Genomic DNA, 27,648 nt, shown 5'->3' on the forward strand with positions numbered 1-27,648 from the left:
GGATTAAATAGATTTTTTCTCACCCATTTACACACAATACCTTATAATGACAAAGGGAAAACATGCTTTTACAACTGACATAAGTATTCACACCCCTGAGTAAATACTTTGTAGAGGCACCTTTAGCAGGGATTACAGATGTGAGTCTTTCTGGGTAGGTCTCTAAGAGCTTTCCACACATGGATTGTGCAACATTTGCCCCTTATTCTTTTCAAAAGTCTTCAAAACTCTGTCAAATTTATTGTTGATCATTGCTACACAACCATTTTCATGTCTTGGCATAGATTTTCAAGTAGATTTAAGGCAAAACTTTAACCCAGCCACTCAGGAACATTCACTGTCTTCTTGGTAAGCAACTCCAATGTAGATTTGGCCTTGTGTTTTAGGCTATTGTCCTGCTGAAAGGTGAATTCATCTCTCAGTGTCTGGTGGAAAGCACACTGAACCATGTTTTCCTCTAGGATTTTGCCTGTGCTTGGCTCCATTCCGTGTCTTCTGAAAAACTCCCCAGTCCTTTAACAATTACAAGTATACCCATAACATGAGGCAGCCACCACTATGCTTGACATTTTGGTGAGTGGTACTCAGTAATCTGTTGTATTGGATTTGCCCCAAGCATAACACTTTGTATTCAGGACAAAAAGTGAATTGCTTTGCCACATTTTTTGCAGTTTTACTTTAGTGCCTTGTTGCAACAGGATGCATGTTTTGGAATATTTTGTACAGACTTCCTTATTTTCACTCTGTCAATTAAGTTACTATTGTGGAGTAACTACAATGTTGTTGATCCATCCTCAGTTTTCTCCTATCACAGCCATTAAACTCTGTAACTGTTTTAATTGGCCTCATGGTGAAATCCCTGAGCATTTTCCTTCCTCTCCGCAACTGAGTTAGGAAGGACGCCTGTATCTTTGTAGTTACAGGGTGTATTGATACACCGTCCAAAATTTAATTAATAACTTCACCATGCTCAAAGGAATATTCAATGCCTGTTTGTTTTTTCTCCTGAAATTATTTAGGCTTGCCATATCAAAGGGGTTGAATACTCGTTGACTCAAGAAATTTCAGCTTTTCAAATGTAATTATTTTGTAAACATTTAGAAAAACACAATTCCACTTTGAAATGATGGGGTATTGTGTGTAGGCCAGTGACAAAAAAACTAAATTTAATACATTTTAAATTCAGGCTATAACACAACAAAATGTGGAAAATGTCAGGGGGTGTGAATAGTTTCTGAAGGCATGGTACAGTCTGTCTTTCTATCTATCAATCTATCTGTCTATCAGATTATTTAGACATCATTGTTATTAGGCGATATGAATCCATCTTCAACTTGTTACTTAAGCACAGGATAATGTAGAGTAGACTGTATGAGGTGGGTACAATTACATACAGATCAAACATTTTGTAATATGTATAATTAAACATGATACATCTCTAGAGAACAACACAGACTCAAGCTGAAGGCAATCCACCATTTTATTTCACTTTCCCCCAACACCAATTACAGTGTACATTCATTATTTTCAAACAACAGTATACCCCGAATCCCCATGAATGCAATGTTTTACTAATAGCTTACATACAAATAACATCATATTTTACAATGCACAGAGGTATGCATTGAAAAAATAAAGATGCAGGGAAATAAATCATTTGAATTAAAAACAGCAGGCGTCATCATTATGTAATGTGTATGAAAATACAATGAGGTCAATGGTCATCAAAGACAGTACTTTCCTCCATGGCCACCTTGACTGGGGATGATGACCTACCTCTGCCTCTCTAGAACACAGGGAATACCACCCACTACAGACAAGCGCTGAACGTTAGGGTGACAAAGCAATGGAAGATACACAATACATACAAAAGTATGTGAACACCCCTTCAAATTTGTAGAATGGCCTTACTGAGGAGCTCAGTGACTTTCAACGTAGCACCGTCATAGGATGCCACCTTTCCAACAAGTCAGTTCGTAAAATTTCTGCCCTGCTAGAGCTGCCCCGTCAACTGTAAGTGCTACTATTGTGAAGTGTAAACGTCTAGGAGCAACAATGGCTCAGCCACGAAGTGGGAAGTCACACAAGCTCACAGAACGGGATGGCCGAGTGCTGAAGCGTGTAAAGATTGCCTGTCCTTGGACGCAACACTCACTACCAAGTTCCAAACTGCCTCTGGAAGCAACGTCATAAGAACTGTTCGTCGGGAGCTTCATGAAATGGGTTTCCATGGCCGAGCAGCCGCACACAAGCCTAAGATCACCATGCGCAATGCCAAGCGTCGGTTGGAGTGGTGTAAAGCTCGCCGCTATTGGACTCTGGAGCAGTGGAAACACGTTCTCTGGAGTAATGAATCACACTTCACCATCTAGCAGTCCGACAGACTAATCTGAGTTTGGCGGATGCCAGGAGAATGCTACCTGCACGAATGCATATGGACAACTGTAAAGTTTGGTGGAGGAGGAACAATGGTTTGGGCTAGGCCCCTTAGTTCCAGTGAAGGGAAATCTTAATGCTATAGCATACAATGACATTCTAGATGATTCTGTGCTTCCAAATTTGTGGCAACAGTTTGGAGAAGGCCCTTTCCTGTTTCAGCATGACAATGCCCCCGTGCACAAAGCGAGGTCCATACAGAAATGGTTTGTCGAACTCAGTGTGGAAGAACTTGACTGACCTGCAGAGCCCTGACCTCAACCCCTTTGAACACCTTTGGGATGAATTGGAACACCGACTGCGAGTCAGGCCTAATCGCCCAACATCGATGCCCAACCTCACTAATTCTCTTGTGACTGAAGGGAAGCATGTCCCCGCAGCAATGTTCCAACATCTAGTGGAAAGCTTTCCATGAAGAGTGGAGGCTGTTATAGCAGCAAATGGGGGACCAACTCCATATTAATGCCCATGATTTTGGAATGAAATGTTCGACGAGCAGGTGTCCACATACTTTTGGTCATACAGTGTACATTTCAGTAATGGCTAATGTAACACGTTAGACCCTAGCACTACATTGATAAAACCAACCATATAAAACACCTATGAAACAATTAAACCCAACAATTTCAAATTCCCATATAGGCTCAATAAGCCAAACTTACGTCCTGCAAGGGCACATAATGTAGTAGTTCAACTATACATGTACAATTTGTGTTTGCTTAGACAATAAAGAACAATGTGCCATGTACACATCAGGTTTCTGTGTTCTGACCCATATCCTGAGATATGCACCAGTTCTGATTGTAAGGTTGGGACGGTAGGTCTACTCAGAAGACTGCTCCTAAATATTGACCATACATTCAGCAAAGAAGGTGTCTACAATCTGTTCAATTGAAAATATGCAACAATATTACAGTCATCATGGTACATGAGAACTAAAGGCATTTGGAGATTTTGTTATGTCAGTGCTCATCACACAAACAGCCACATAGGTCTACTGTACAACGTACAAGGTGTTTCCCAGCCTATACTGTATGGTGCAACAAAGGACAAAAAAAGCATGGCTTACTGCTGTACTCGTCAGGCTGATTTTAAATCTAACACAAATTATTTTTTATAGTTAGCTGGGAATAAGGCCTCTCCCTAAATGTTACCTGTCTTTATAGTGTGTATTAGTTTTGACATTTTCCCATGGTTTAGGACATAATATACATTAGACTGGTTGGGCCAGAATCTTTGTGTCAGATGAAATTATGAAATAGTTAAGTTTCCATACCATTTTTACCATCCATGATTGTTAAACAAGAAGATAATATTTCATTTATGCCTCAACACTCACAATTCAATCTGTAAATGCAAATTCATGGGCCCATGTAAAGTTACATGAACATAATGTATCTTTTGATTTAAGAAATTATAGGGAATTGCAACACTATTGTACTACAACTATGTGCCTCTAGTTCAATGTAAAATAATTCAAAGAAACAACCAAATGCAATAACCCTTCTTTCATAAAACAATGCAATGACAAATGTCATTATTTTTCTATTTTTCCATCTTAAAACCCTCATCATACAAATAGCACTTTTGTCCTTGATTCTGTAAACTAACAACATTCCATAAACCAATTGAAAAATAACTTCCAGAAAACCTCTCCCAATCCCCATGCATTGATCAATTGTGTTAATTGATTAATTTAATTCAAATCATTAGACAGGATGTAATACAACAAAATTCATTATACATAGAGCAATATGAACAGAAAGGCATCTGGGGTATACGATCACATGCCAACAGCCCTCTTAACCAAGTAGAAACAATTATAAACCCAATCAAGGGCGCATGACAATTAGACAACGGAATATGATAGGAACAGTGCACCCTGCTGGACAGACGGGTGGGAGTTGTTATGAAAGGCCATCTGATTTTAGTATCCAAGATTGGCAAAATAAAATCATAAATACCTAATTTTTCAGTGTATAATCTAGGGAATGTATCATCAACCAATGTTCATGGTATTGCCTGTTTACGTGATTGTTTTATGTATATATCATTTCATTACCCTCTCTCTGAGAGAACAAACAGGTGACCAATAACTTTCAAAAGCTCTTTGGACCACAGGAAGTTGGTGGCACCTCAATTGGAGAGAACGGGCTCGTGGTAATGGCTGAAGCTGAATAGGTGGATTAGTATCAAATACATCAAACACATGGTGTCCATGTGTTTGTTGCCATTCCATTCCATTCGCTCCGTTCCATCCATTATTATGAGGCATCCTCCCCTCAGCAGCTTCCACTGCTTTGGACTTACCAAAGAGTAGGCCAAGGGACCATCAATAACTTAGTTCTACCAATTAGATACATTTAAGGGAAAATAACTAAAGTTAGCTGAAGCTTACTATGATAGTAATAAGCATAAGGCAATACAAATCAAAAACAGCACGTTTGCTGGCACCTTGTTCCATATTGTTTTGGATAACTTTCAAATGTTTACGGCCTCTAAATTAACATGGATAGGGGGAGAAGGTATGCCTTTGACAAAGGAAACTAGGGAGTTTTCCTTTTTTGAGATAATTCTGCACCTCCCATTGCTCTTCTACTTTGGAGAACACACAGGAGCACACCTGCCCAGCTTAAAAAGGCAAATCATGAGGGAAAAGAGGGGTAATGAAGGTCAAAGGTTATCCTGAAATAAGGCTAGCTAAATTGCATAGAATGTGAACAATGCATTATTGCAGCAAAGGGCTTTGCTCCGTTCCCCAGTCAACACTGGTAACCGTGGAGAGTCCAGTCGAACTGATTTTTTTAGCTTTGACTCTTTGGTGAGAACATTTCAATCCCCATTTGAACATTTACATGTACAGTATATGTGAATGATCAATCTGCATCTATGGGGAACATGCGAGTACAAAATAATGTGACTGCTCTTGATCTGTGATTTTTTTGTGTGATTATATAAAAAAAAAAAAAGGAAAGATATTCTCACTGGTGAATAATGTTGTGCATGTTGTTCCCTGTTCACCAAATGGACTGTTCAGCCTCAGGCCAATAGAATGACAATCGTGACAGTGGAACTGTTTAGACTATGCTAATAGTGAGCCAGAATGACTGGTTTTATCATGTTGATTGTTTTTCTGGATGTTCCTGTGCAGCACTGTGGAAGAGAGCCCAGCTCAGACAGTATATTGTATGTGCCACCTCTGCCTTAAAACACTTGTGAAGCAAATGAACCCCGTCCCCCTCCATTCCTGTGAGAACAGAGACAATAAGCACCAGTTCCGGGCCTGGGACAGTGATCCAGATCCATAGGACCATTAGGACCATCAGGACCACCAGTAACCCTTGGCTAAAGATGCCAAGCAGGACAGAACACTGGGGTCAGCCCCCAAGCAAAGTGGAGCTCTGTGAGCAGCTGTCAGTGAACAGGGGAGGAAGGGGGTGGAGCCAGGCTATCAAGTGATTGGCACCTCAGCCTGTCCATCCTTGTCCAGTAGTTTGTCCTGGATCTCGTCAGTGTTCCCTGAGTCGCTGCTAGCCACCGAACTGACGGAGGGAGAGTTCCTGCCCCCTTTGATCATCCTCCTGCACGTCTCCATCTGCACGTCCAGACCACGCTTCATGCTACACATCTCCATGTACTCATGCAGGTGTCTGTTCATGTCACTCTTCGCTGTGGCTAGCTCCATCTGAGAGGGAGAGAGAGAGGGGCAGGGGGAGATGGAGGGAGGGAGAGAGTTAGAGTGAGGGAGAGGGTGAGAAAGATAGATGGACAGAGAGAGGAGATGAGGGGAAAGGTGAAAGGGAGCCAGAGAAAAAAAAGTAAGGAAGAGAAGAGAGAGAGACATCAGTGATGTTGATCAGGGACAGGTGCCAGCCCTGCCAGGGACTGAATCACTCTGGCCGAAATCGTCAACCGAGTCACAAATCAAAACCAAACAGAGAGAGGGACAAAACAACCAACAAATCAAAGGCAGTCGCCCTCCTCTGTACTTTCACTTGACAGGTGTTTCTATTAGATACAATGAGAGGAAAAATTTCCCAGGGACAATCTCTAAGAGGTAGATAAATCTCAGGGGATTTCATTCTCCCTCTATTTTTGTTACTGTAAGCCCCTACCTCTCTTTCTGTCACATTGTCTCTCTCATACACACATATACACACACAGGCTCGTAGGCAGGCAGGCAGGCACGCATGCACACACCCACAGACACTGCCTGTTCACCTCAATCGCGCCAATGGTCTCCTGGTACTCCTGCTCTCTGGTCTTGAATAGTGATTCTGTCTCATCTATGAGGCTGCCCAGGCTTCCATCCTGAGAGACCTGGGAGGAAGCAAAGAAGATTAGCTAATACATTCTGTACAGGATGTTGAATTTCTCAACTGAGAGCAGAACAATGGGCAGGATTTCAAAATGAAAATAAGTTATTTTACTGCAAACATTTCACTTTGCTGAATATGAATGGATGGGAACTCCTCTATGCCCTCCTGTACCCTTGTCCATTAGTTTATCAGTAGGTAGTGGTAATTGAAATGTTTATGCATTATCCTGTACATATGTATCCTTGACATTTACTGTATGGTGTCTATTCCGACTCACAGGCTCCTCTGTGTTGCTGTTGGCTGCGCTGGTGACTGTGCAGTTTGCCGCGGTGATGGCACCGGGTTGTATGTTGTAGTTGTTGAAGTCCTCCCAGAGCAACAGGGTCTCGTCATTCTCTTCCCACGTCAGGCTGTCACAGTCATCATCAATGTCAAACGTCTCCCTCCTGGCAACAAAATTGTCATCTGAACAATTTCTATGGGGGACAGAGACAGCGAGAGGAAGGAAGAGAGAGAGGAAGGAAGAGAGGACAAACACAACAGGCACCACCTTACAAGAGGTCCAAACACAGAGGAGGAAGAAAGATACAGAGAAGGCATGCAGGAAAACAGACTACATACAGTGTTTGAGACTGACTTGAGACAGTGACAGATTTAGTACAATACAAATTAGACTTATAACCAATAACTAATATTACACTGAGGAATTCATATACACAATGAATAGATATTCTTTGTTTTAATGTTCTCATCTATCATTTGGTGGCCCTAATTGTAGCACAGGAAATCAACTACTGAAAAAATAATTAATGCAGGACTCTGAATTAACACTAGATGGGAGCAAAGTACAACATGATAGAAACACAATGCACCATGTGTGTGTGTGTGTGTGTGTGTGTGTGTGTGTGTGTGTGTGTGTGTGTGTGTGTGTGTGTGTGTGTGTGTGTGTGTGTGTGTGTGTGTGTGTGTGTGTGTGTGTGTGTGTGTGTGTGAGAAGGCTGACTCACAGCTGGTTGAGCATGCGTTTCATTTCGTCAGTAACGTTGAGCGGGACCTCCTCCTCTGAGGTACTTGTGCTGGGGTCTGCATCCATCTCAGAGCTGTCCTCGTCAGACACAGGCATGCACTCCTTCTTCCTGCAGCACGCCATGGCACCCTGGAACACACACACACACACACACACACACACACACACACACACACACACACACACACACACACACACACACACACACACACACACACACACACACACACACACACACACACACACACACACACACACAACCAGATTACTTACTGGTGGCATCAATGCAGAATTTGAGGCAGTTTATCTAATCCGACATTAGTAATTTAAGCAGTACAATGCACCACCTAAAAAGCCTCTGGTCTGTTTCTGTCTGGATTCATAGTTGGGCTTTAGCCAGCACTGTCTGCACAATGTGATAACCTTGTGTGCAGTGCAGAGAGTCACAGCATCAGCAATTCACTGCTGAGCAATGACTGTGTTTGTGTGTGTATGGAGGTGGGGTCAATGAGTATTGTGTTAGTGGTGTGTGTCTGCCTATGTAGAAGAGAGTGTAGCAGCAGTATACCGGTAGTTAGCTGTTCCAGAGTGAGGCCTAACATACAGATAGATACACACCCTCTCTGGGAGCGACCCGGCCGGGCTGTCGTTGAACATCTTTAACATGTCCTCTGAGTTGCACTGCTGAGCCACGTCACACAGTTTGGCGGTGATGTCGATGCGCCGGCAGATGTCCATGTCCACCCGCATGGCTTTCTCCTGGATCTTAGTGTCCATGTCGGACATTTGCTGGAGAGGAAGGAGAGGGGTCGGTGTTGCTGGCTGTGAAGTAGAGAATCACCCCACCAAAACCTCTCCTTACTATATTCAACAAATCTCTAAACGCTTTTTATAGCTATCGGACAGATATGAATAACATAAGTCACATGCTGAGTTCATCCATGACTGGCTATCTGTGATTGGCAATATGCGCAGGGCCGGTTCCAGCCATAAGCAACATAAGCAGTCGCTTAGCGCCCTTAGTCGAGTTAGAATAGTAGAATACACAAGGTGCAAGTTCGAATTTTGGTTGTGCATCAGCAGTTTATCTCTTGTTTTGTCAGTCACTGACAGTCATTCAATTAGACATGTCAGTGAACAATTTTTAGATTGTTAAATTAGTCTAACCAGTCTAAACTTGTAGTAATCATGGCCGAATACTGACAAGGCACATAGGGCACATGCCCAGGGGCCCTGACCTCCAGGGGGCCCCCATTGATTTTGTTAGTCCCTCTCACTCAGATATCATTAACATGGCATAAGTCATGGCAAAATGTGTAGAATTGCAGGAAATTCGCTTTAAAACTGCAGAAATTTCTCTCTGCCCCACCGCAAAATGAGTAGAATTGTATGAAATGTGTTATAAAACTGCAAAACTTTATCCTGTGGCAAAATTTGTAGAATTGCATGACATTTGTTATAAAATTACTTATGATGTCTCTTCGTCTCTCCGTCCCATGGCAAAATCTGGAGAATTGCGTGCCGCCCAACCAAATCTCACCTAGGGCCCCCAAAAGGCTAGAGCCGGCCTAGCATATGCAGCAGTGTTAAAGTCAATTGAATACACTTGTTGAATTGCAGACCCGGCAGAAACCCACATCCAGTCAGTCTGGGTCAATAACACATCATGCAACATTTCTGTGAAGGTCCAAAAGAAACTCCAAAATGAATTTGATCACTGCTGCATCCCATGCTTCTTTTTGTCACTCAATAACTTGCAATTAGTCTAATATGCTATTATGACCAAACAATTCTTTACTAAACCGTCTACAAGGGGAAGGCTAGTATTTTGATTATAGGGTAAAGGGGAGTGGGAAGGCAGGAATAGAAGTATCTCTTACTTTCATATCCAGATCCATATTGACATATTGAGATCTCCTGACATATTTGGAACTCAGATGTCGACCACCCTTAATAAATGAGCGATGACAAAGTACACCAATTCTAAGGACATGTCCCAAATTACAGTGTTTATTCACTACCCAGGACATCTATCAGATTAGACACACTGTGTTGCCGCATAGATCTACTACTGTACTGAATGTATCCTCTCTTCTCTGACTACAGGTAGTTGTGCCATGACGAGGAAGCTGCTATTACCCATAATAACACTAACCGACATGGCCAGTTAAACAGAGAAGTCAATAAGAGAGGGAGCCAAGCTAGAATGGTTTCTACAGAAATCCAAATTACTCATTTACATTTACATTTAAGTCATTTAGCAGACGCTCTTATCCAGAGCGACTTACAAATTGGTGCATTCACCTTATGATATCCAGTGGAACAACCACTTTACAATAGTGCATCTAACTCTTTTAAGGGGGGGGGGGGGGTTAGAAGGATTACTTTATCCTATCCTAGGTATTCCTTAAAGAGGTGGGGTTTCAGGTGTCTCCGGAAGGTGGTGATTGACTCCGCTGACCTGGCGTCGTGAGGGAGTTTGTTCCACCATTGGGGTGCCAGAGCAGCGAACAGTTTTGACTGGGCTGAGCGGGAACTGTACTTCCTCAGAGGTAGGGAGGCGAGCAGGCCAGAGGTGGATGAACGCAGTGCCCTTGTTTGGGTGTAGGGCCTGATCAGAGCCTGAAGGTACGGAGGTGCCGTTCCCCTCACAGCTCCGTAGGCAAGCACCATGGTCTTGTAACGGATGCGAGCTTCAACTGGAAGCCAGTGGAGAGAGCGGAGGAGCGGGGTGACGTGAGAGAACTTGGGAAAGTTGAACACCAGACGGGCTGCGGCGTTCTGGATGAGTTGTAGGGGTTTAATGGCACAGGCAGGGAGCCCAGCCAACAGCGAGTTGCAGTAATCCAGACGGGAGATGACAAGTGCCTGGATTAGGACCTGCGCCGCTTCCTGCGTGAGGCAGGGTCGTACTCTGCGAATGTTGTAGAGCATGAACCTACAGGAACGGGTCACCGCCTTGATGTTAGTTGAGAATGACAGGGTGTTGTCCAGGATCACGCCAAGGTTCTTAGCACTCTGGGAGGAGGACACAATGGAGTTGTCAACCGTGATGGCGAGATCATGGAACGGGCAGTCCTTCCCCGGGAGGAAGAGCAGCTCCGTCTTGCCGAGGTTCAGCTTGAGGTGGTGATCCGTCATCCACACTGATATGTCTGCCAGACATGCAGAGATGCGATTCACCACCTGGTTATCAGAGGGGGGAAAGGAGAAGATTAATTGTGTGTCGTCTGCATAGCAATGATAGGAGAGACCATGTGAGGATATGACAGAGCCAAGTGACTTGGTGTATAGCGAGAATAGGAGAGGGCCTAGAACAGAGCCCTGGGGGACACCAGTGGTGAGAGCACGTGGTGCGGAGACAGATTCTCGCCACGCCACCTGGTAGGAGCGACCTGTCAGGTAGGACGCAATCCAAGCGTGGGCCGCGCCGGAGATGCCCAGCTCGGAGAGGGTGGAGAGGAGGATCTGATGGTTCACAGTATCAAAGGCAGCCGATAGGTCTAGAAGGATGAGAGCTATGAGAGCTTACTCCCAAGCTAAGCCTGCTGCAGTATATTACAGCCGTCACACTAGAGCCAAGCTCCATTGAATTATTATAATATTTTTTTTACCTTTATTTAACTAAGCAAGTCAGTTAAGAACAAATTCTTATTTTCAATGACGGCCTAGGAACAGTGGTTTAACTGCCTTGTTCAGGGGCAGAACAACAGATTTGAATCTTGTCAGCTCGGGGATTTGATCTTGCAATCTTTCTGTTACTAGTCCAATGCTCTAACCACTAGGCTACCTGCCACCCCATGAGAAAAATAAATTGTTGTGGACACAGCGTAAAGTCCTGTTGATCTACTGTTCGTTTATGAAAACAGTCCTATCTGAGCACTGTGCCTGTCTGAAATGTTGTTTGTGGCAGAATATGTTTTCACTGCTGGGTAAAAATCCAAACAAGGAGGGGTATGAATCTACTAGCCTGTCCTGGAGCCCAGTCTCTAAGTGTGTTCAGGATGATGAATGAAGCCCTAAGGACCTCTACAGTATGACTGACAACATCTATCATCACCTATAAAAAACAAGGATATACACTGAGTGTAGCAAACATTAAGAACACCTTCCTAATATTGAGTTAAACCCCACCCCTTTGTGCCCTCAGAACAGCCTCAATTCGTTGGGACATGGACTCTACAAGGTGTCGAAAGCATTCCACAGGGATGCTGGCCCATGTTGACACCAATGCTTCCCACAGTTGTGTCAAGTTGGCTGACTGTCCTTTGGGTGGAGGACCATTCTTGATACACACGGGAAACTGTTGAGTGTGACAAACCTAGCAGCGTTCAAGTTCTTGACACAAACCGGTGTGCCTGACACCTCCTTCTTTAAGCTGTCTCCTCCTCTTCATCTCAAATCAAATCAAATTGTATTTGTCACATGCGCCGAAAACAACAAGTGTAGACCTAACAATGAAATGCTTACTTTACAAGCCCGTAACCAATAATGCCTTAAGAAGTTAAGAAAAATAAATAAATAAGTGTTAAGTAAAAAATGAATGAGTAAAAAATAGAAAATAAAAGTAACAAATAATTAAACAGTAGCAGTAAAATAACAAGAAAGCTACAGTTGAAGTCGGAAGTTTACATACACCTTAGCCAAAAACATTTAAAATCAGTTTTTCACAATTCCTGACATTTAATCCAAGTAAAAATTCCCTGTCTTAGGTCAGTTAGGATCCCCACTTTATTTTAAGAATGTGAAATGTCAGAATAATACTCGAGAGAATTATTTATTTCAGCTTTTCTTCCTTTCATCACATTCTCAGTGGGTCAGAAGTTAACATACACTCAATTAGTACTTGGTAGCATTGCCTTTAAATTGTTTAACTTGGGTCAACCGTTTCGGGTAGCCTTCTACAAGCTTCCCACAATAAGTTGGGTGAATTTTGGCCCATTCCTCCTGACAGAGCGGGTGTAACTGAGTCAGGTTGGTCAGCCTCCTTGCTCGCACATGCTTTTTCAGTTCTGCCCACAAATTTTCTATGGGATTGAGGTCAGGGCTTTGTGATGGCCACTCCAATACCTTGACTTTGTTGTCCTTAAGCCATTTTGCCACAACATTGGAAGTATGCTTGGTGTCATTGTCCATTTGGAATACCCATTTGTGACCAAACTTTAACTTCCTGACTGATGTCTGGAGATGTTGCTTCAATATATCCACATAATTTCCCTACCTCATGTTGCCGTCTATTTTGTGAAGTGCAGCCGTCCCTCCTGCAGCAAAGCACCCCCACAACATGATGCTGCCACCCACGGGCTTCACGGTTGGGATGGTGTTCTTCGGCTTCCAAGCCTCCCCCTTTTTCCTCCAAACATAACAATGGTCATTATGGCCAAACAGTTCTATTTTTGTTTCATTAGACCAGAGGACATTTCTCCAAAAAGTATGATCTTTGTCCCCATGTGCAGTTGCAAACCGTAGTCTGGCTTTTTTATGGCGGTTTTGGAGCAGTGGCTTCTTCCTTGCTGAGCGGCCTTTCAGGTTATATCAATATAAGACTTGTTTTACTGTGGATATAGATACTTTTGTACCTGTTTCCTCCAGCATCTTCACAAGGTCCTTTGTTGTTGTTCTGGGATTGATTTGCACTTCTCGCACCAAAGTACATTCATCTCTAGGAGACAGAACACGTCTCCTTCCTGAGCGGTATGACGGCTGCGTGGTCCCATGGTGTTTATACTTGCGTACTATTGTTTTTACAGATGAACGTGGTACCTTCAGGCATTTGGAAATTGCTCCCAAGGATGAACCAGACTTGATGTCAAGCAAAGAGGCACTGATTTTGAAGGTAGGCATTGAAATACATCACAGGTACACCTCCAATTGACTCAAAATATGTAAATTAGCCTATCAGACGCTTCTAAAGCCATGACATCATTTTCTGGAATTTTCCAAGCTGTTTAAAGGCACAGTCAACTTAGTGTATGTAAACTTCCGACTCACTGGAATTGTGATACAGTGAATTATAAGTGAAATAATCTGTCTGTAAACAAATGTTGGAAAAATGACTTGTGCAATGCACGAAGTAGATGTCCTAACCGACTTGCCAAAACTATAGCATGTTTACAAGAAATCTGTGGAGTGGTTGAAAAACAAGTTTTAATGACTCCAACCTAAGTGTATGTAAACTTCCGACTTCAACTGTATATACAGGGGTTACCAGTATAGAGTCAATGTGCAGGGGCACCGATTAGTCAAGGTAATTGAGGTAATATGTACAGGTAGGTAGAGTTAAAGTGACTATGCATAGATTATGAACAGAGAGTAGCAAAAGTGTAAAAGAGGGGTCTGGGTAGCTCTTTGATTAGGTGCTCAGGAGTCTTATGACTTGGGGGTAGAAGCTGTTAAGAAGCGTCTTGGACCTCGACTTGGTGCTCCAGTACCGCTTGCCGTGCGGTAGCAGAGAGAACAGTCCATGACTAGAGTGGCTGGAGTCTTTGACAATTTTTTGTGCCTTACTCTGACACCGCCTGATATAGAGGTCCTGGATGGCAGGAAGCTTGGCCCCAGTGATGTACTGTGCCATACACACTACCCTCTGTAGTGCCTTGCGGTCGGAGGCCAAGCAGTTGCCATACCAGGCAGTGATGCAACCCGTCAGGATGCTCTTGATGGTGCAGCTGTAGAACCTTTTGAGGATCTGAGGACCCATGCCAAATCTTTTCAGTCTCCTGAGGTGGAATAGCCTTTGTCGTGCCCTCTTCACAACTGTCTTAGTGTGCTAGGACCATGATAGTTTGTTGGTGATGTGGAAACCAAGGAACTTAAAGCTCTCAACCTGTTCCACTGCAGCCCCGTCGATGAGAATGAGGGCGTGCTTGGTCCTCCTTTTCCTGTAGTCCACAATCATCTCCTTTGTCTTGATCACGTTGAGGGAGAGGTTGTTGTCCTGGCACCACGTGACCAGGTCTCTGACCTCCTCCCTATAGGCTGTCTCATTATTGTCGGTGATCAGGCCAACCACTGTTGTGTCATCGGCAAACTTAATGATGGTGTTGGAGTCATGCCTGACCATGTAGTCATGAGTGAACAGGGAGTACAGGACGGGACTGAGCAAGCATGTGGCGGATGTGTTGTTCCCTACCCTTACCACCTGGGGGCGGCCCATCAGGAAGTCCAGGATCTAGTTGCAGAGGGAGGTGTTTAGTCCCAGGGTCCTTAGCTTAGTGATGAGCTTTGAGGGTACTATGGTGTTGAACGCTGAGCTGTAGTCAATGAACAGCATTCTCACATAGGTGTTCCTTTTGTCCAGGTGGGAAAGGGCAGTGTTGAGTGCAATAGAGATTGTGTCATCTGTGGATCTATTGGGGCGGTATGCAAACTGGAGTGGGTCTAGGGTTTCTGAGATAATGGTGTTGATTTGAGCCATGACCAGCCTTTCAAATCACTTAATGGCTACAGACGTGAGTGCTACGGGTCTGTAGTCATTTAGGCAGGTTACCTTAGTGTTTTTGGGCACAGGGACTATGGTGGTCTGCTTGAAACATGTTGGTATTACAGACTCAGTCAGGGACAGGTTGAAAATGTCAGTGAAGACACCTGCCAGTTGGTCAGCGCATGCTCTGAGTACACGTCCTGGTTATCCGTCTGGCCCTGCGGCCTTGTGAATGTTGACCTGTTTAAAGGTCCTACTCACATCGGCTACGGAGAGCGTGATCACACAGTCATCCGGAACAGCTGGTGCTTTCATGCATGTTTCAGTGTTACTTGCCTCGAAGCGAGCATAGAAGTAATTTAGCTCGTCTGGTAGGTTTGTGTCACTGGGCAGCTTGTGGCTGTGCTTTCCTTTGTAGTCTGTAATAGTTTGGAAAGCCCTGCCACATCCGACGAGCGTCGGAGCCGGTGTAGTATGGTTCAATCTTAGTCCTGTATTGACGCTTTGCCTGTTTGATGGTTCGTCAGAGGGCATAGAAGGATTTCTTATAAGCTTCCGGGTTAGAGTCCCGCTACTTGAAAGCGGCAGCTCTACCCTTTAGCTCAGTGCAAATGTTGCCTGTAATCCATGGCTTCTGGTTGGGGTATGTACGTACGGCCACTGTGGGGACGACGTCATCGATGGAATTATTGATGAAGCCAGTGACTGATGTGGTGTACTCCTCAATGCCATCAGAAGAATCCTGGAACATATTCCGGTCTGTGCTAGCAAAACAGTCCTGTAGCTTAGCATCTGCTTCATCTGACCACTTTCTTATTGACCGAGTCACTGCTGCTTCCTGCTTTAGATTTTGCTTGTAAGCAGGAACCTGGAGGATAGAATTATGGTCAGATTGCCAAATGGAGGGCGAGGGAGAGCTTTGTACGTGTCTCTGTGTGTGGAGTAAAGGTGGTCTAGAGTTTTTTTCCCCTCTGGTTGCACATTTAACATGCTGATAGAAATTAGGTAAAACTGATTTTAGTTTCCCTGCATTAAAGTCCCCGGCCACTAGGAGCACAGCCTCTGGATGAGCATTTTCCTGTTTGCTTATAGCCGTATACTGTACAGCTCATTGAGTGCGGTTTTAGTGCCAGCATCGGTCTGTGATGGTATGTTGACAGCTACAAAAAATACAGATTAAAACTCTCTAGGTAGATAGTGTGGTCTACAGCTTATCATGAGATACTCTACCTCAGGTGAGCAAAACCTTGAGACTTCCTTAGATTTCGTGCACCAGCTGTTGTTTACAAATATGCATAGGCCGCCGCCCCTTGTCTTACCAGAGGCCGCTGTTCTATCCTGCCGAAAAGCTTAAAACCCGCCAGCTGTATGTTAATCATGTCATCGTTCAGCTACGACTCGGTGAAACATAACGTGCTCGTAGTTTGTCTATTTTATTACCGATTGATTGTAACCTTTACCGATGGTAAAGGTAGATTACCATCTCGGCTACGGATCCTTAGAAGGCTCCCGGACCGTCGTCCACAATGTCTCTGTAAAGGGTCGATGTGCAGCAGGTGGGACGGAGTCGGGTGCAGGACACAGAGGATGAGTAATAACAGACTTTTACTCAAGACGACAACAAAATAAATTCCACGCAGGGAAAACAATCCAGCTCATAAAATAGTAGCGACTGCTAAACACAGAACAAACACACATAAAACCATGTGGGAACCAGAGGGTTAAATAGGGAATAAATAATAATGTAATGGAAACCAGGTGTGTACAATAAAGACACAACAAATGGACAATGAGTGCAGATCGGTGGCAGCTAGAAAACCGGTGATGTCGACCGCCGAACGCTGCCCGAACAAGGAGAGGCATCAACTTCAGCGGAAGTCGTGACAGTCTCCGTCTTTTCCTCCTGCGAGTGACGAGGATGAGGGCCTTGTCGGGTGTCTGGAGTAAATCCTTCCCGTCCGACTCGTTGAAGAAGAATTCCTCCAGTACGGGGTGAGTAATCACTGCCCTGATATCAAGAAGCTATTTTCCGGTCATAAGACACGGTGGTAGAAATATTATGTGCAAAATAAGTTTCAAATAACGTGAAAAAACATACACAACAGCACAATTGGTTACGGGATCGTAAAACGGCAGCCATCTCCTTCGGCGCCATTATTATTCTCTACATCTACACTGATTGAAGGGGATTTTAAGTGACATCAACAAGGGATCAAGCTTTCACCTAGATTCACCTGGTCAGTCTATGTTATGGAAAAAGTGAGTGTGCTGTCAAGTGTGAGGGTGTATATACTATACTCACATCGCTCATAAGGCTCTTAAAGACCACCAGCTCAGCCTTCAGTCTCTCCACCTTCTCATGCAGTTCATCTTGGATCTCCTCTGACTCCTGGGCACTCTGAACACACACCACACACACATACACACAGATTTGCACAATTCAAACACATGCACCAACCACATACACTCAAAGACATGCAGCAAAATATCAACACACTTTCTTATTTACCATATTAGAGAAAGCATGTTATTGAATATGGCCCCAATAAATATTTGTACAAGTATGCAGTGGGATAAGTAGTAAAGATGGATTATGGACATTACAGTAGATGCCCAGGGGGACCACATACAGAGTAAATCACACTACATAATCAACTGATATTATTTGTCAAATGACTATTATAATGCAGACCTCCTGTTTCACTTCCATGCTAAACAATATCTACCTGTGTCACCTCAGAGAGGTTAGAGCACCCCAGGGAAGTCTGCTCTCTTCCAGCTTTCTGCTGACCCATAATCCAACACAAACACATATGCTGCCATTGATCAATTTGTCTGTTGACGGAGGTGCAGAGAGAGGGGGGATTTCTACTGTACTAGCACCTGCTGAGGCTTTTGATGTTGCATAGGAACCATGGTGCCTGCCTTGGGCCATGATACTGCAAACTGGTGTAACGATGAGGCACGGGGCATAGTGGTGAGACACGGATTTCCAGGTTTGCTATGGGGGCCATCCAGGTCACCAGGGTCTATGTAGGTTTTCTGACATACATCTACCAGATAGTGATGGGGGAAAACATCTATACAGTTACATATCAAGATATTAATTTAGACAGTATCACAGTATCAAATCGCAATACATATAGAATAGTAAAAATCATAAGAATCACATAATATCGTATCGTCCCTAGCAATTCCCAGCCCTACTACCTGACTATCTCGGGCCAAATTCTGTTGACACACACCCGCTCAAGACATTATGGATATGAACAGACCGTAAGAAATGAAGGATGGTGGCATGTACAATAAGTAATGGTCATTTCCACGTAAAAGGACCCATGAGCACCAACATGGAAAGATAAGAGTCTATATTATTTTTGATATTAAGGCATATATTTTTTTACGCACAAATTTTCCATCCTAAAAATGTTGAATAAGCAAATACCCCTTACTAGAAATATAGTGCATTCGGAAAGTATTCAGACCCCTTAACTTTTTCCACATTTTGTTACATTACAGCGTTATTCTAAAATGGCTTAGATTTTGCCACCACCATGATTCACCGTAGGGATGGTGCCAGGTTTCCTCCAGATGTGACGCTTGGCATTCAGGCCAAAGAGTTCAATCTTGGTTTCATCAGACCAGAGAATCTTTGCCTTTTGGCAAACTCCGAGCGGGCTGTCATGTGCCTTTTACTGAGGAGTGGCTTACGTCTGGCCACTCTATACTGTACTTTACTGTACTCTACTGTATTGTACTTTACTGAACTCTACTGTACTGAACTTTACTGTACTGTTCTGAACTATAGTCTACTCTACTTTACTGTACTGTACTATATCCTACTGTACTCTACTGTAATCTACTGCACTCTACTGTAGTGTACAGACCTCTACTCTACTGATGAATTGATACACCACCCCTACCTTGTCAGGTTGTAATACGTCACTTCCTTTTGAACGCGGAACGAGGAAGAGCTCGGTTTTTTTGTTTTGAAAAGTTTGTTGTTTTGAAAGTGTTGGAAGTAGCTAGCTAACTTTTTTGTTTGGACCCCGCGACACAGTTGGCATCAGTTGTTGGGACTGCTAGTCTCTGTCCAGTGATCCTGTCAAACACGGATCGGATCTGAGGACCTTTTTGGCATTATCAAGCTAGCTGGGTTTTCTTGAGGGCTTGAACGCAGCCCGTGACGCGGTTAGCCATTGTGGCTGGGACTGCGGATTGTCCCAGGTTTGTGGCTGTCTAGATCCCTGCTGTTTGTAGTTTTCAATCTTCCCTGTGACCTGCCTGTCTGGAACTGTGAGGATTAACAGCATAACCTACGTCGCTAGCTACCATGACAAAGACCAAAACCGGCAGAGACCAAAGTACCGTTGAGGACAGTGGTGTCTCTCTATCACACGTGAAGGATCTTTTAAATGAACAAAAATAGTTCTACGAGCAGTTGCTACAACAACAAGAAAATAGCTTCAGGTATTTTGTCCAAATACTGATGGAGTCAACTAATAAAATAATGGTGACTTGACCAGAGAGGTCCAGGACCTGCAGTTCTCCCAGGGTCAGCTCGATGAGTTTAAACAGGAGAACGGCAAGATGACAGCCATCTGTAATTCATTGAGAGAGGACATCAGTTCTGTATGTGAATCCATGATAACAATGACGGCTAAATCAGACTATATCGAGGGACAATCAAGGCGGAACAACATGGTTGTGGACAACATTTTATTGAGGTGTTGTGGTTGCAGGTTCACTTGGCACATTTAAAGCATTTTCTTTTGGGGTGTTGTTATAGGCCACCAAGTGAGAACAGTCAGTATCTAAATAATATGTGAGAAATGCTTGAAAGTGTATGTGATGTAAACAGAGAGGTCTACTTTCTTGAGTACCTGAATATTAGCTGGTTTTCATCAAGCTGTCTACTCAAGAGGAAGCTTCTCATTGTAACCAGTGCCTGTAATCTGGTTCAGGTTATTAATCAACCTACCAGGGTGTTTACAAACACTACAGGAACAAGATCATCCACATGTATCGATCACATTTTTACTAATACTGTAGAACTTTGTTCTAAAGCTGTATCCGTACCCACTGGATGCAGTGATCACAATATAGTGGCTATATCCAGGAAAGCCAAAGTTCCAACAGCTGGGCCTTAAATAGTGTAGAAGAGATCATACAAAAGATTTTGCTGTGACTCTTATGTGGATGATGTTAAAAATATTTGTTGGTCTGATGTGATTAATGAGGAGCATCCAGATGCTGCAATTATGATAATGATGGTGACACTGTCTGGGATTTATTTAGAATTTAAGGCACACTTAACCAGCATGGCTACCACAGCATTCTGCAGCGATACGCCATCCCATCTGGTTTGCATTTAGTGGGACTATCATTTGTTTTTCAACAGGACAATGACCCAACACACCTCCAGGCTGTGTATGGGCTATTTGACCAAGAAGGAGAGTTATGGAGTGCTGCATCAGATGAACTGGCCTCCACAATCACCCGACCTCAACCCAATTGAGATGGTTTGGGATGAGTTTGACCGCAGAGTGAAGGAAAAGCACCAACAAGTGCTCAGCATATGTGGGAATTCCTCCAAGACTGTTTGAAAAGCATTCCAGGTGAAGCTGGTTCAGAGAATGCCAAGATTGTGTAAAGTTGTCATCAAGGCAAAGGCTGGCTACTTTGAAGAATCTTAAATATAAATACATTTTGGATTTGTTTAACACTTTTTTGGTTACTACAAGATTCCATAAAGTTGAGGTCGGAATTTTACATACACTTAGGTTGGAGTCATTAAAACTCGTTTTTCAACCACTCCACAAATTTCTTGTTTACAAATTATAGTTTTGGCAAGTCGGTTAGGACATCTACTTTGTGCATGACACAAGTCATTTTTCCAACAATTGTTTACAGACAGATCATTTCACTTATAATTCACTGTATCACAATTCCAGTGGGTCAGAAGTTTACATACACTAACTTGACTGTGCCTTTAAACAGCTTGGAAAATTCCAGAAAAGGATGTCATGGCTTTAGAAGCTTCAGATAGGCTAATTGACATCTTTTGAGTCAATTGGAATTGTACCTGTGGATGTATTTCAAGGTCTACCTTCAAACTCAGTGCCTTTTTGCTTGACATCATGGGAACATCAAAATAATCAGCCAAGACCTCAGAAAAATTATTGTAGAGTCCACAAGTCTGGTTCATATTTGGGAGCAATTTCCAAACGCCTGAAGATACCACGTTCATCTGTACAAACAATAGTACGCAAGTATAAACACCATGGGACCACGCAGCCGCATACCGCTCAGGAAGAAGACGCTTTCTGTCTCCTAGAGATTAATCGTACTTTGGTGTGAGAAGTGCAAATCAATCCCAGAACAACAGCAAAGGACCTTGTGAAGATGCTGGAGGAAACAGGTACAAAAGTATCTATATCAACAGTAAAACGAGTCCTATATCGACATAACCTGAAAGGCCGTTCAGCAAGGAAGAAGCTACTGCTCCAAAACCGCCATAAAAAAGCCAGACTACGGTTTGCAACTGCACATGGGGACAAAGATCGTACTTTTTTGGAGAAATGTCCTCTGGTCTGATTAAACAAAATTAGAACTGTTTGGCCATAATGACCATTGTTATGTTTGGAGGAAAAAGGGGGAGGCTTGCAAGCCGAAGAACACCATCCCAACCGTGAAGCACGGGGGTGGCCGCATCATGTTGTGGGGGTGCTTTGCTGCAGGAGGGACTGGTGCACTTCACAAAATAAATGTAATCATGAGGTAGGAAAATGATGTGGATATATTGAAGCAACATCTCAAGACATCAGTCAGGAAGGTAAAGCTTGGTCGCAAATGGGTCTTCCAAATGGACAATGACCCCAAACATACTTCCAAAGTTGTCAAGGTATTGGAGTGGCTATCACAAAGCAATGAGCTCAATCCTATAGAAAATTTGTGGGCAGAACTGAAAAAGCATGTGCGAGCAAGGAGGCTGACAAACCTGACTCAGTTACACCAGCTCTGTCAGGAGGAATGGGCCAAAATTCACCCAACTTATTGTGGGAAGCTGGTGGAAGGCTATCTGAAACGTTTGACCCAAGTTAAACAATTTAAAGGCAATGCTACCAAGTACTAATTGAGTGTATGTAATCTTTTGAATGTGATGAAATAAATAAAATCTGAAATAAATCATTCTCTCTACTATTATTCTGACAGTTCACATTCTTAAAAATAAAGTGGTGATTCTAAATGACCTAAAACAGGGATTTTTTACTTGGATTAAATGTCAGGAATTGTTAAACTGAGTATAAATGTATTTGGCTAAGGTGTATGTAAACTTCTGACTTCAACTGTATGTGTTATTTCATAGTTTTGATGTCTTCACTATTATTCTACAAAAAAAAAAAAAAAAAAAACGTGGAATGAGTAGGTGTGTCCAAACTTTTGACTGGTACTGTGTATATATAACATTTTTGGGAGTGGCGGCAACGAGTTATCGGGGAAACACTGACACTACTCTACTATTCTGTGCTGTACTCTACTGGGGCCTCATTTATCAACCATGTGTAAATGTCTTACTAAATTCTGGCGTAAATTGAGATTCTAGGATTTGCATTGCCTCACAAATTATTGGGATTTATCAAACTGTTGCACGCAACATATATGCATGATTTCATTGATATATCAGAGCTATATTGTATTATATTTGACTCACACAGTCTCCTTATATTATATTTATGCGGTCGTGAACGACCACTCCAACCCCACCTAGAAAACGCCCTCCATTCACCTTTTATGGTAACAAAAACGACCTAATTTGTGTATAATTTGGAGATGTTGGAACTGTGCCATGATAGTTCCTGAAAGAAAGTGCAATGGCAAATTTGATCACATTTCTGTAGATGTGTGGGCAGAATGTTTGTGACTTTTACAAACAAAAAATGCATGCAGCCTAGTGAATGCCAAACACTGTCCATGCATTCTGCAAGATTGATTGTCCTCTCTAACAATTTTAAAGTAAATGCTGCATCCCACACTGCTATGTAAAATACTAATTGTTGTTCAATATTTTGTTTATCAATACATGAATGTGTTTCTATCTCCTGCCTTAGTATAGGCTCAAATTAGATAGGCTAGGCTTTGATTTTCACACTCCTAATCCTATCGCACATTAACACTGGAGCGTACCCATACTGTCACATACTGTAGGCTACTGTGAAGGCTACCGGTCTGTTTACTTCAGAGCATGCTTCACTATTGAATGAGCGAATGAACATTTGTTGTGTAGACAGAATCATTTAAACCAATTATGTCAGCAAAGGAGAGACATGTCCTGCAATATGATTTTGATTTAGGCCTATATAATAAAAACAAAATAAATATACTGTATTAGACGACATGCTGCTATGCAATCTCCTTACCATCAGCAAATGCATGTGTTTTATCATTAGGCCTACATTTGAATGTTTTTATTAACTTACCACTATTGTAATTCCTGTGCATCAAACACCTCCCATTTCCCCCAAATGAACAATATGTCTATTTGCTTGCAATAGAGTTGATCAACCTTGTAGAAGATGTGCACACGCATGGTTTGAGATTTGAGTGGAGATATATGCACTTTCCCTTCAAGTTCAAAATGGATAAATACCAACCTTTGCGGGAAAACTAAAGCACGCAAGCTTTAGAGTATTTTTTTGTGTCCATAAACCATTGACAAATGAGGCCCCTGAGCTCTACTGTGCTTGCTGTAATTTGATGTCCAAACTTGTGAAACATACACCATGATTGGTTCAGATTTGGTCCGGTCCAGACCAACCAAATTTGGTCTTGGTTGGGGGCAGAGCTCATTAAAATAATTGCCAGTATGTAGAATAATACCCAAATATGCAAAGGAGGATATTGCATGTTTATACCTTAGTGTACCTATTTAGGATACATCACCATGAAGAGGATGACATGTATATCCATAATTATCTATTTCTGTGTAGTACAGATCAGGGACACATGATGAAATTCCGTTACCGCAATTCCGTTACCAGGTGTAAATCCACTTCACTTACTGTAGTTCAATAACCACATTTATTTTTTTTCAAAGGCAATGTGTCATGTCATAGCTGACACATCATTCTTTCTGCAGACATCGTTGAATCTTAATTCGGTTACCAAACTTTGCATCTGCACAGTTCTTCCAGTAAATGTGTTTTTGTAAAATATTCTATGTAAATTGTTAAAAGTAGTACTTTTGCATAGAGTTGTATGGTTTGTTCAACTTTTAAATCAATGGTTTTTGTTCGGCATACATTTTAAGTGAAACATCTCAGCGCAAGTGAGTTTCAGCGCAATTCCGTTACGGTGGAATTGCCCTGATTCAAAGGATGTATCTTTTTTCAGCAGCTGTGGGGCTTACATTTTCTTTGTCTTTATGACAATAACCATCTGAAAGGCATTATACGGTAGTGAATAAAGTACAATTGGATCTTGAGATGAAGGTGAAATTATGTTATGGTGAAGGTACGTTTATTTTATGTTGGTTGAAGGTGAATTGATGGTTTGTGTCTACTCACCTCCTGCATGGATTCCACCAAGGACTCGAGCTGCTCTCGTCTGTTTAGCTCCTCTTCCCATCTACAACACAGAACACATGGAGGGTCAGTTACCTGCACTTACATTATACTTACATTTGAAATACAAAAAGCCTTATATTCAAGACTAATGTTCAAACTTAGACGTCAAACAGTGTCAAGGTTCTGGCCTAATGCTTCTAAAAATGTTAGGAATAACCGTGCTCATGGAGCTCTCAACTAGCCTTCGTATTGTTTAATATGCCATATAGCCCTTTGAGGTATATCAGTGTGAACAGAATGTCACAGTTAGTAAAGACACTATATGGTCAGAGTCTCCCCGTCCCAGCCTTGGCCTTAACCTTTACCTTGACTGTAACCTGAACTCTGTCTCCCACTACTGCCCTATACACTTCCCACTGGGTCTTTGATTACAACAAAGGAGAGGAGGTTCCATACAATATACTGTATGTATATCACCTAGAAAAACAAATGATCACTAAGTCTTCGCTACAAATTGCTTGAGGTTCCTCCAGATTGGACCTCTGTTTTATGTTTAAAAAGAGATTCTATGAAGTTGACAGCATGTCTCAATTGATATAATGTCTTGGCTGCTTAAACAGGCATCTATCTACCAGGGTCTCATCATTACATGGAATTCAGTGGCTAACATCAATGGAAGAAACATTCCTTCCATCCTAGTCACAGAAGGGGAAGAAACATTCCTTCCATCCTAGTCACAGAAGGGGAAGAAACATTCCTTCCATCCTAGTCACAGAAGGGGGAAGAAACATTCCTTCCATCCTAGTCACAGAAGGGGAAGAATCATCCTTCCATCCTAGTCACAGAAGGGGAAGAATCATCCTTCCATCCTAGTCACAGAAGGGGAATAAACATTCCTTCCATCCTAGTCACAGAAGGGGAAGAATCATCCTTCCATCCTAGTCACAGAAGGGGAAGAAACATTCCTTCCATCCTAGTCACAGAAGGGGAAGAATCATCCTTCCATCCTAGTCACAGAACGGGAAGAAACATTCCTTCCATCCTAGTCACAGAAGGGGAAGAATCATCCTTCCATCCAAGTCACAGAAGGGGAAGAAACATTCCTTCCATCCTAGTCACAGAAAGGGAAGAAACATTCCTTCCATCCTAGTCACAGAAGGGGAAGAAACATTCCTTCCATCCAAGTCACAGAAGGGGAAGAATCATCCTTCCATCCTAGTCACAGAAGGGGAAGAAACATTCCTTCCATCCTAGTCACAGAAGGGGAAAAAACATTCCTTCCATCCTAGTCACAGAAGGGGAAGAATCATCCTTCCATCCAAGTCACAGAAGGGGAAGAAACATTCCTTCCATCCTAGTCACAGAAAGGGAAGAAACATTCCTTCCATCCTAGTCACAGAAGGGGAAGAATCATTCCTTCCATCCAAGTCACAGAAGGGGAAGAAACATTCCTTCCATCCTAGTCACAGAAAGGGAAGAAACATTCCTTCCATCCTAGTCACAGAAGGGGAAGAAACATTCCTTCCATCCAAGTCACAGAAGGGGAAGAATCATCCTTCCATCCTAGTCACAGAAGGGGAAGAAACATTCCTTCCATCCTAGTCACAGAAGGGGAAGAAACATTCCTTCCATCCTAGTCACAGAAGGGGAAGAAACATTCCTTCCATCCAAGTCACAGAAGGGGAAGAAACATTCCTTCCATCCTAGTCACAGAAGGGGAAGAAACATTCCTTCCATCCTAGTCACAGAAAGGGAAGAAACATTCCTTCCATCCTAGTCACAGAACGGGAATAACTGAACATGTGTTGTATCTATTGAACTTGAAAATGAATGTCAGTATATCTGAACTCTAAAGAGACTAATGTATTAAATATTTTTAAGTATTTAACTAGTCAGAAATATGAATATGGTTACTCAAGAACATCTTCAGAGTTATTGTTTGTATAAACCAACTCCTTACAGGAATAGTCAGAAGAGACCATGATAAATGTGAGAGTATATGAACTGCCTGACTCTCTCACAGTCACAATTGTTACTCATAGCCTATGGTTAGCAGGGAATTGTTCTCTCAGTTGACAGGTCATATCTTCTTGGTTACCATAGCATGCCAGTAGACTTGTGTAGAAATAGAAATAGAAATAGTGCCGCAATGGGTTATAAGCCACTTTTAGCCTCTATTACATTCACATGACATAACAGGCAGTTATAGCACAGGCCTGGTCAGTATCTCCAAACTAGACTCTGACTGCCACATTGTCTAAGGATAGAAAAAGAGGACATACCGAGGCACAGCATGATTCCCTAAACAGAGTGGAAAGTGAAAGAATAGAGAGTAAAGTCATTCATCAGTATGAGGTAAGTCACAGTGTTACACATTAACGTGACTAAACGACTTTATGGGCTATCAAACAAAATAATGGTAATTTCCCCCCTCCCCCAGCTAACTCTCATGCCTTGCTCCACCAATGCGAGACAGGGTGTGGGGGATGTGACCAAAACACCAAAGAATGCTGGCACATTTTGTCTGGCCATGCCCTCACTATAGCAACAGGACCAGAGACAGAAATACTAAAGTAAAAATCATTCCACACAGAGTTAAATACTTTTTAAAGATCTCCTCTCTTGATCTGAAAGCAATTTTCTAGAATTCACCATTGAATGTAGAGTAAACAACATACAGTCCATCACTAGAGAGTCTTCTATCTGACCAACCTCCCTTTGTTGCTTTCGGAATCCACTAAATGTAGGCGACACTGTCTTATTAGCTAGAGAGAAGTATCCCTGGCTGGGCGGTCTCCAGCTCACATTTGATTGAAGCGTTGGTTCAAAAAAATGCTGGCACTGCTGCTTTACTGTGTCCAAGAGCAGGATGTTTCC

General features: G+C 42.7%; 1 protein-coding gene across 2 annotated transcripts in view; it reads right to left on the bottom strand.

Annotated features, from left to right (window-relative positions):
• Positions 1-1,462: 1,462 nt before the first annotated feature.
• LOC139535718 (intermediate filament family orphan 2-like) overlaps positions 1,463-27,648 on the bottom strand; it is an 83,516-nt gene continuing 57,330 nt past the window's right edge. Inside the window, exons 2-8 of one of the 2 annotated variants that reach the window (XM_071335433.1) lie at positions 24,772-24,832; positions 17,508-17,603; positions 8,401-8,571; positions 7,763-7,911; positions 7,033-7,201; positions 6,658-6,756; positions 1,463-6,121 (exon numbers count right to left, since the gene is read on the bottom strand). In XM_071335433.1, the coding sequence (XP_071191534.1) occupies positions 5,888-6,121; positions 6,658-6,756; positions 7,033-7,201; positions 7,763-7,911; positions 8,401-8,571; positions 17,508-17,603; positions 24,772-24,832 (979 nt within the window). In that variant the 3' untranslated portion in view covers positions 1,463-5,887. Of the gene's footprint in view, positions 6,122-6,657; positions 6,757-7,032; positions 7,232-7,762; positions 7,912-8,400; positions 8,572-17,507; positions 17,604-24,771; positions 24,833-27,648 lie in introns of both variants that reach the window. The other variant, XM_071335432.1, reaches the window with a different exon arrangement.

The sequence above is a fragment of the Salvelinus alpinus genome, chromosome 12 (genome assembly GCF_045679555.1).
Source record: "Salvelinus alpinus chromosome 12, SLU_Salpinus.1, whole genome shotgun sequence".
NCBI lineage: Eukaryota > Metazoa > Chordata > Actinopteri > Salmoniformes > Salmonidae > Salvelinus > Salvelinus alpinus.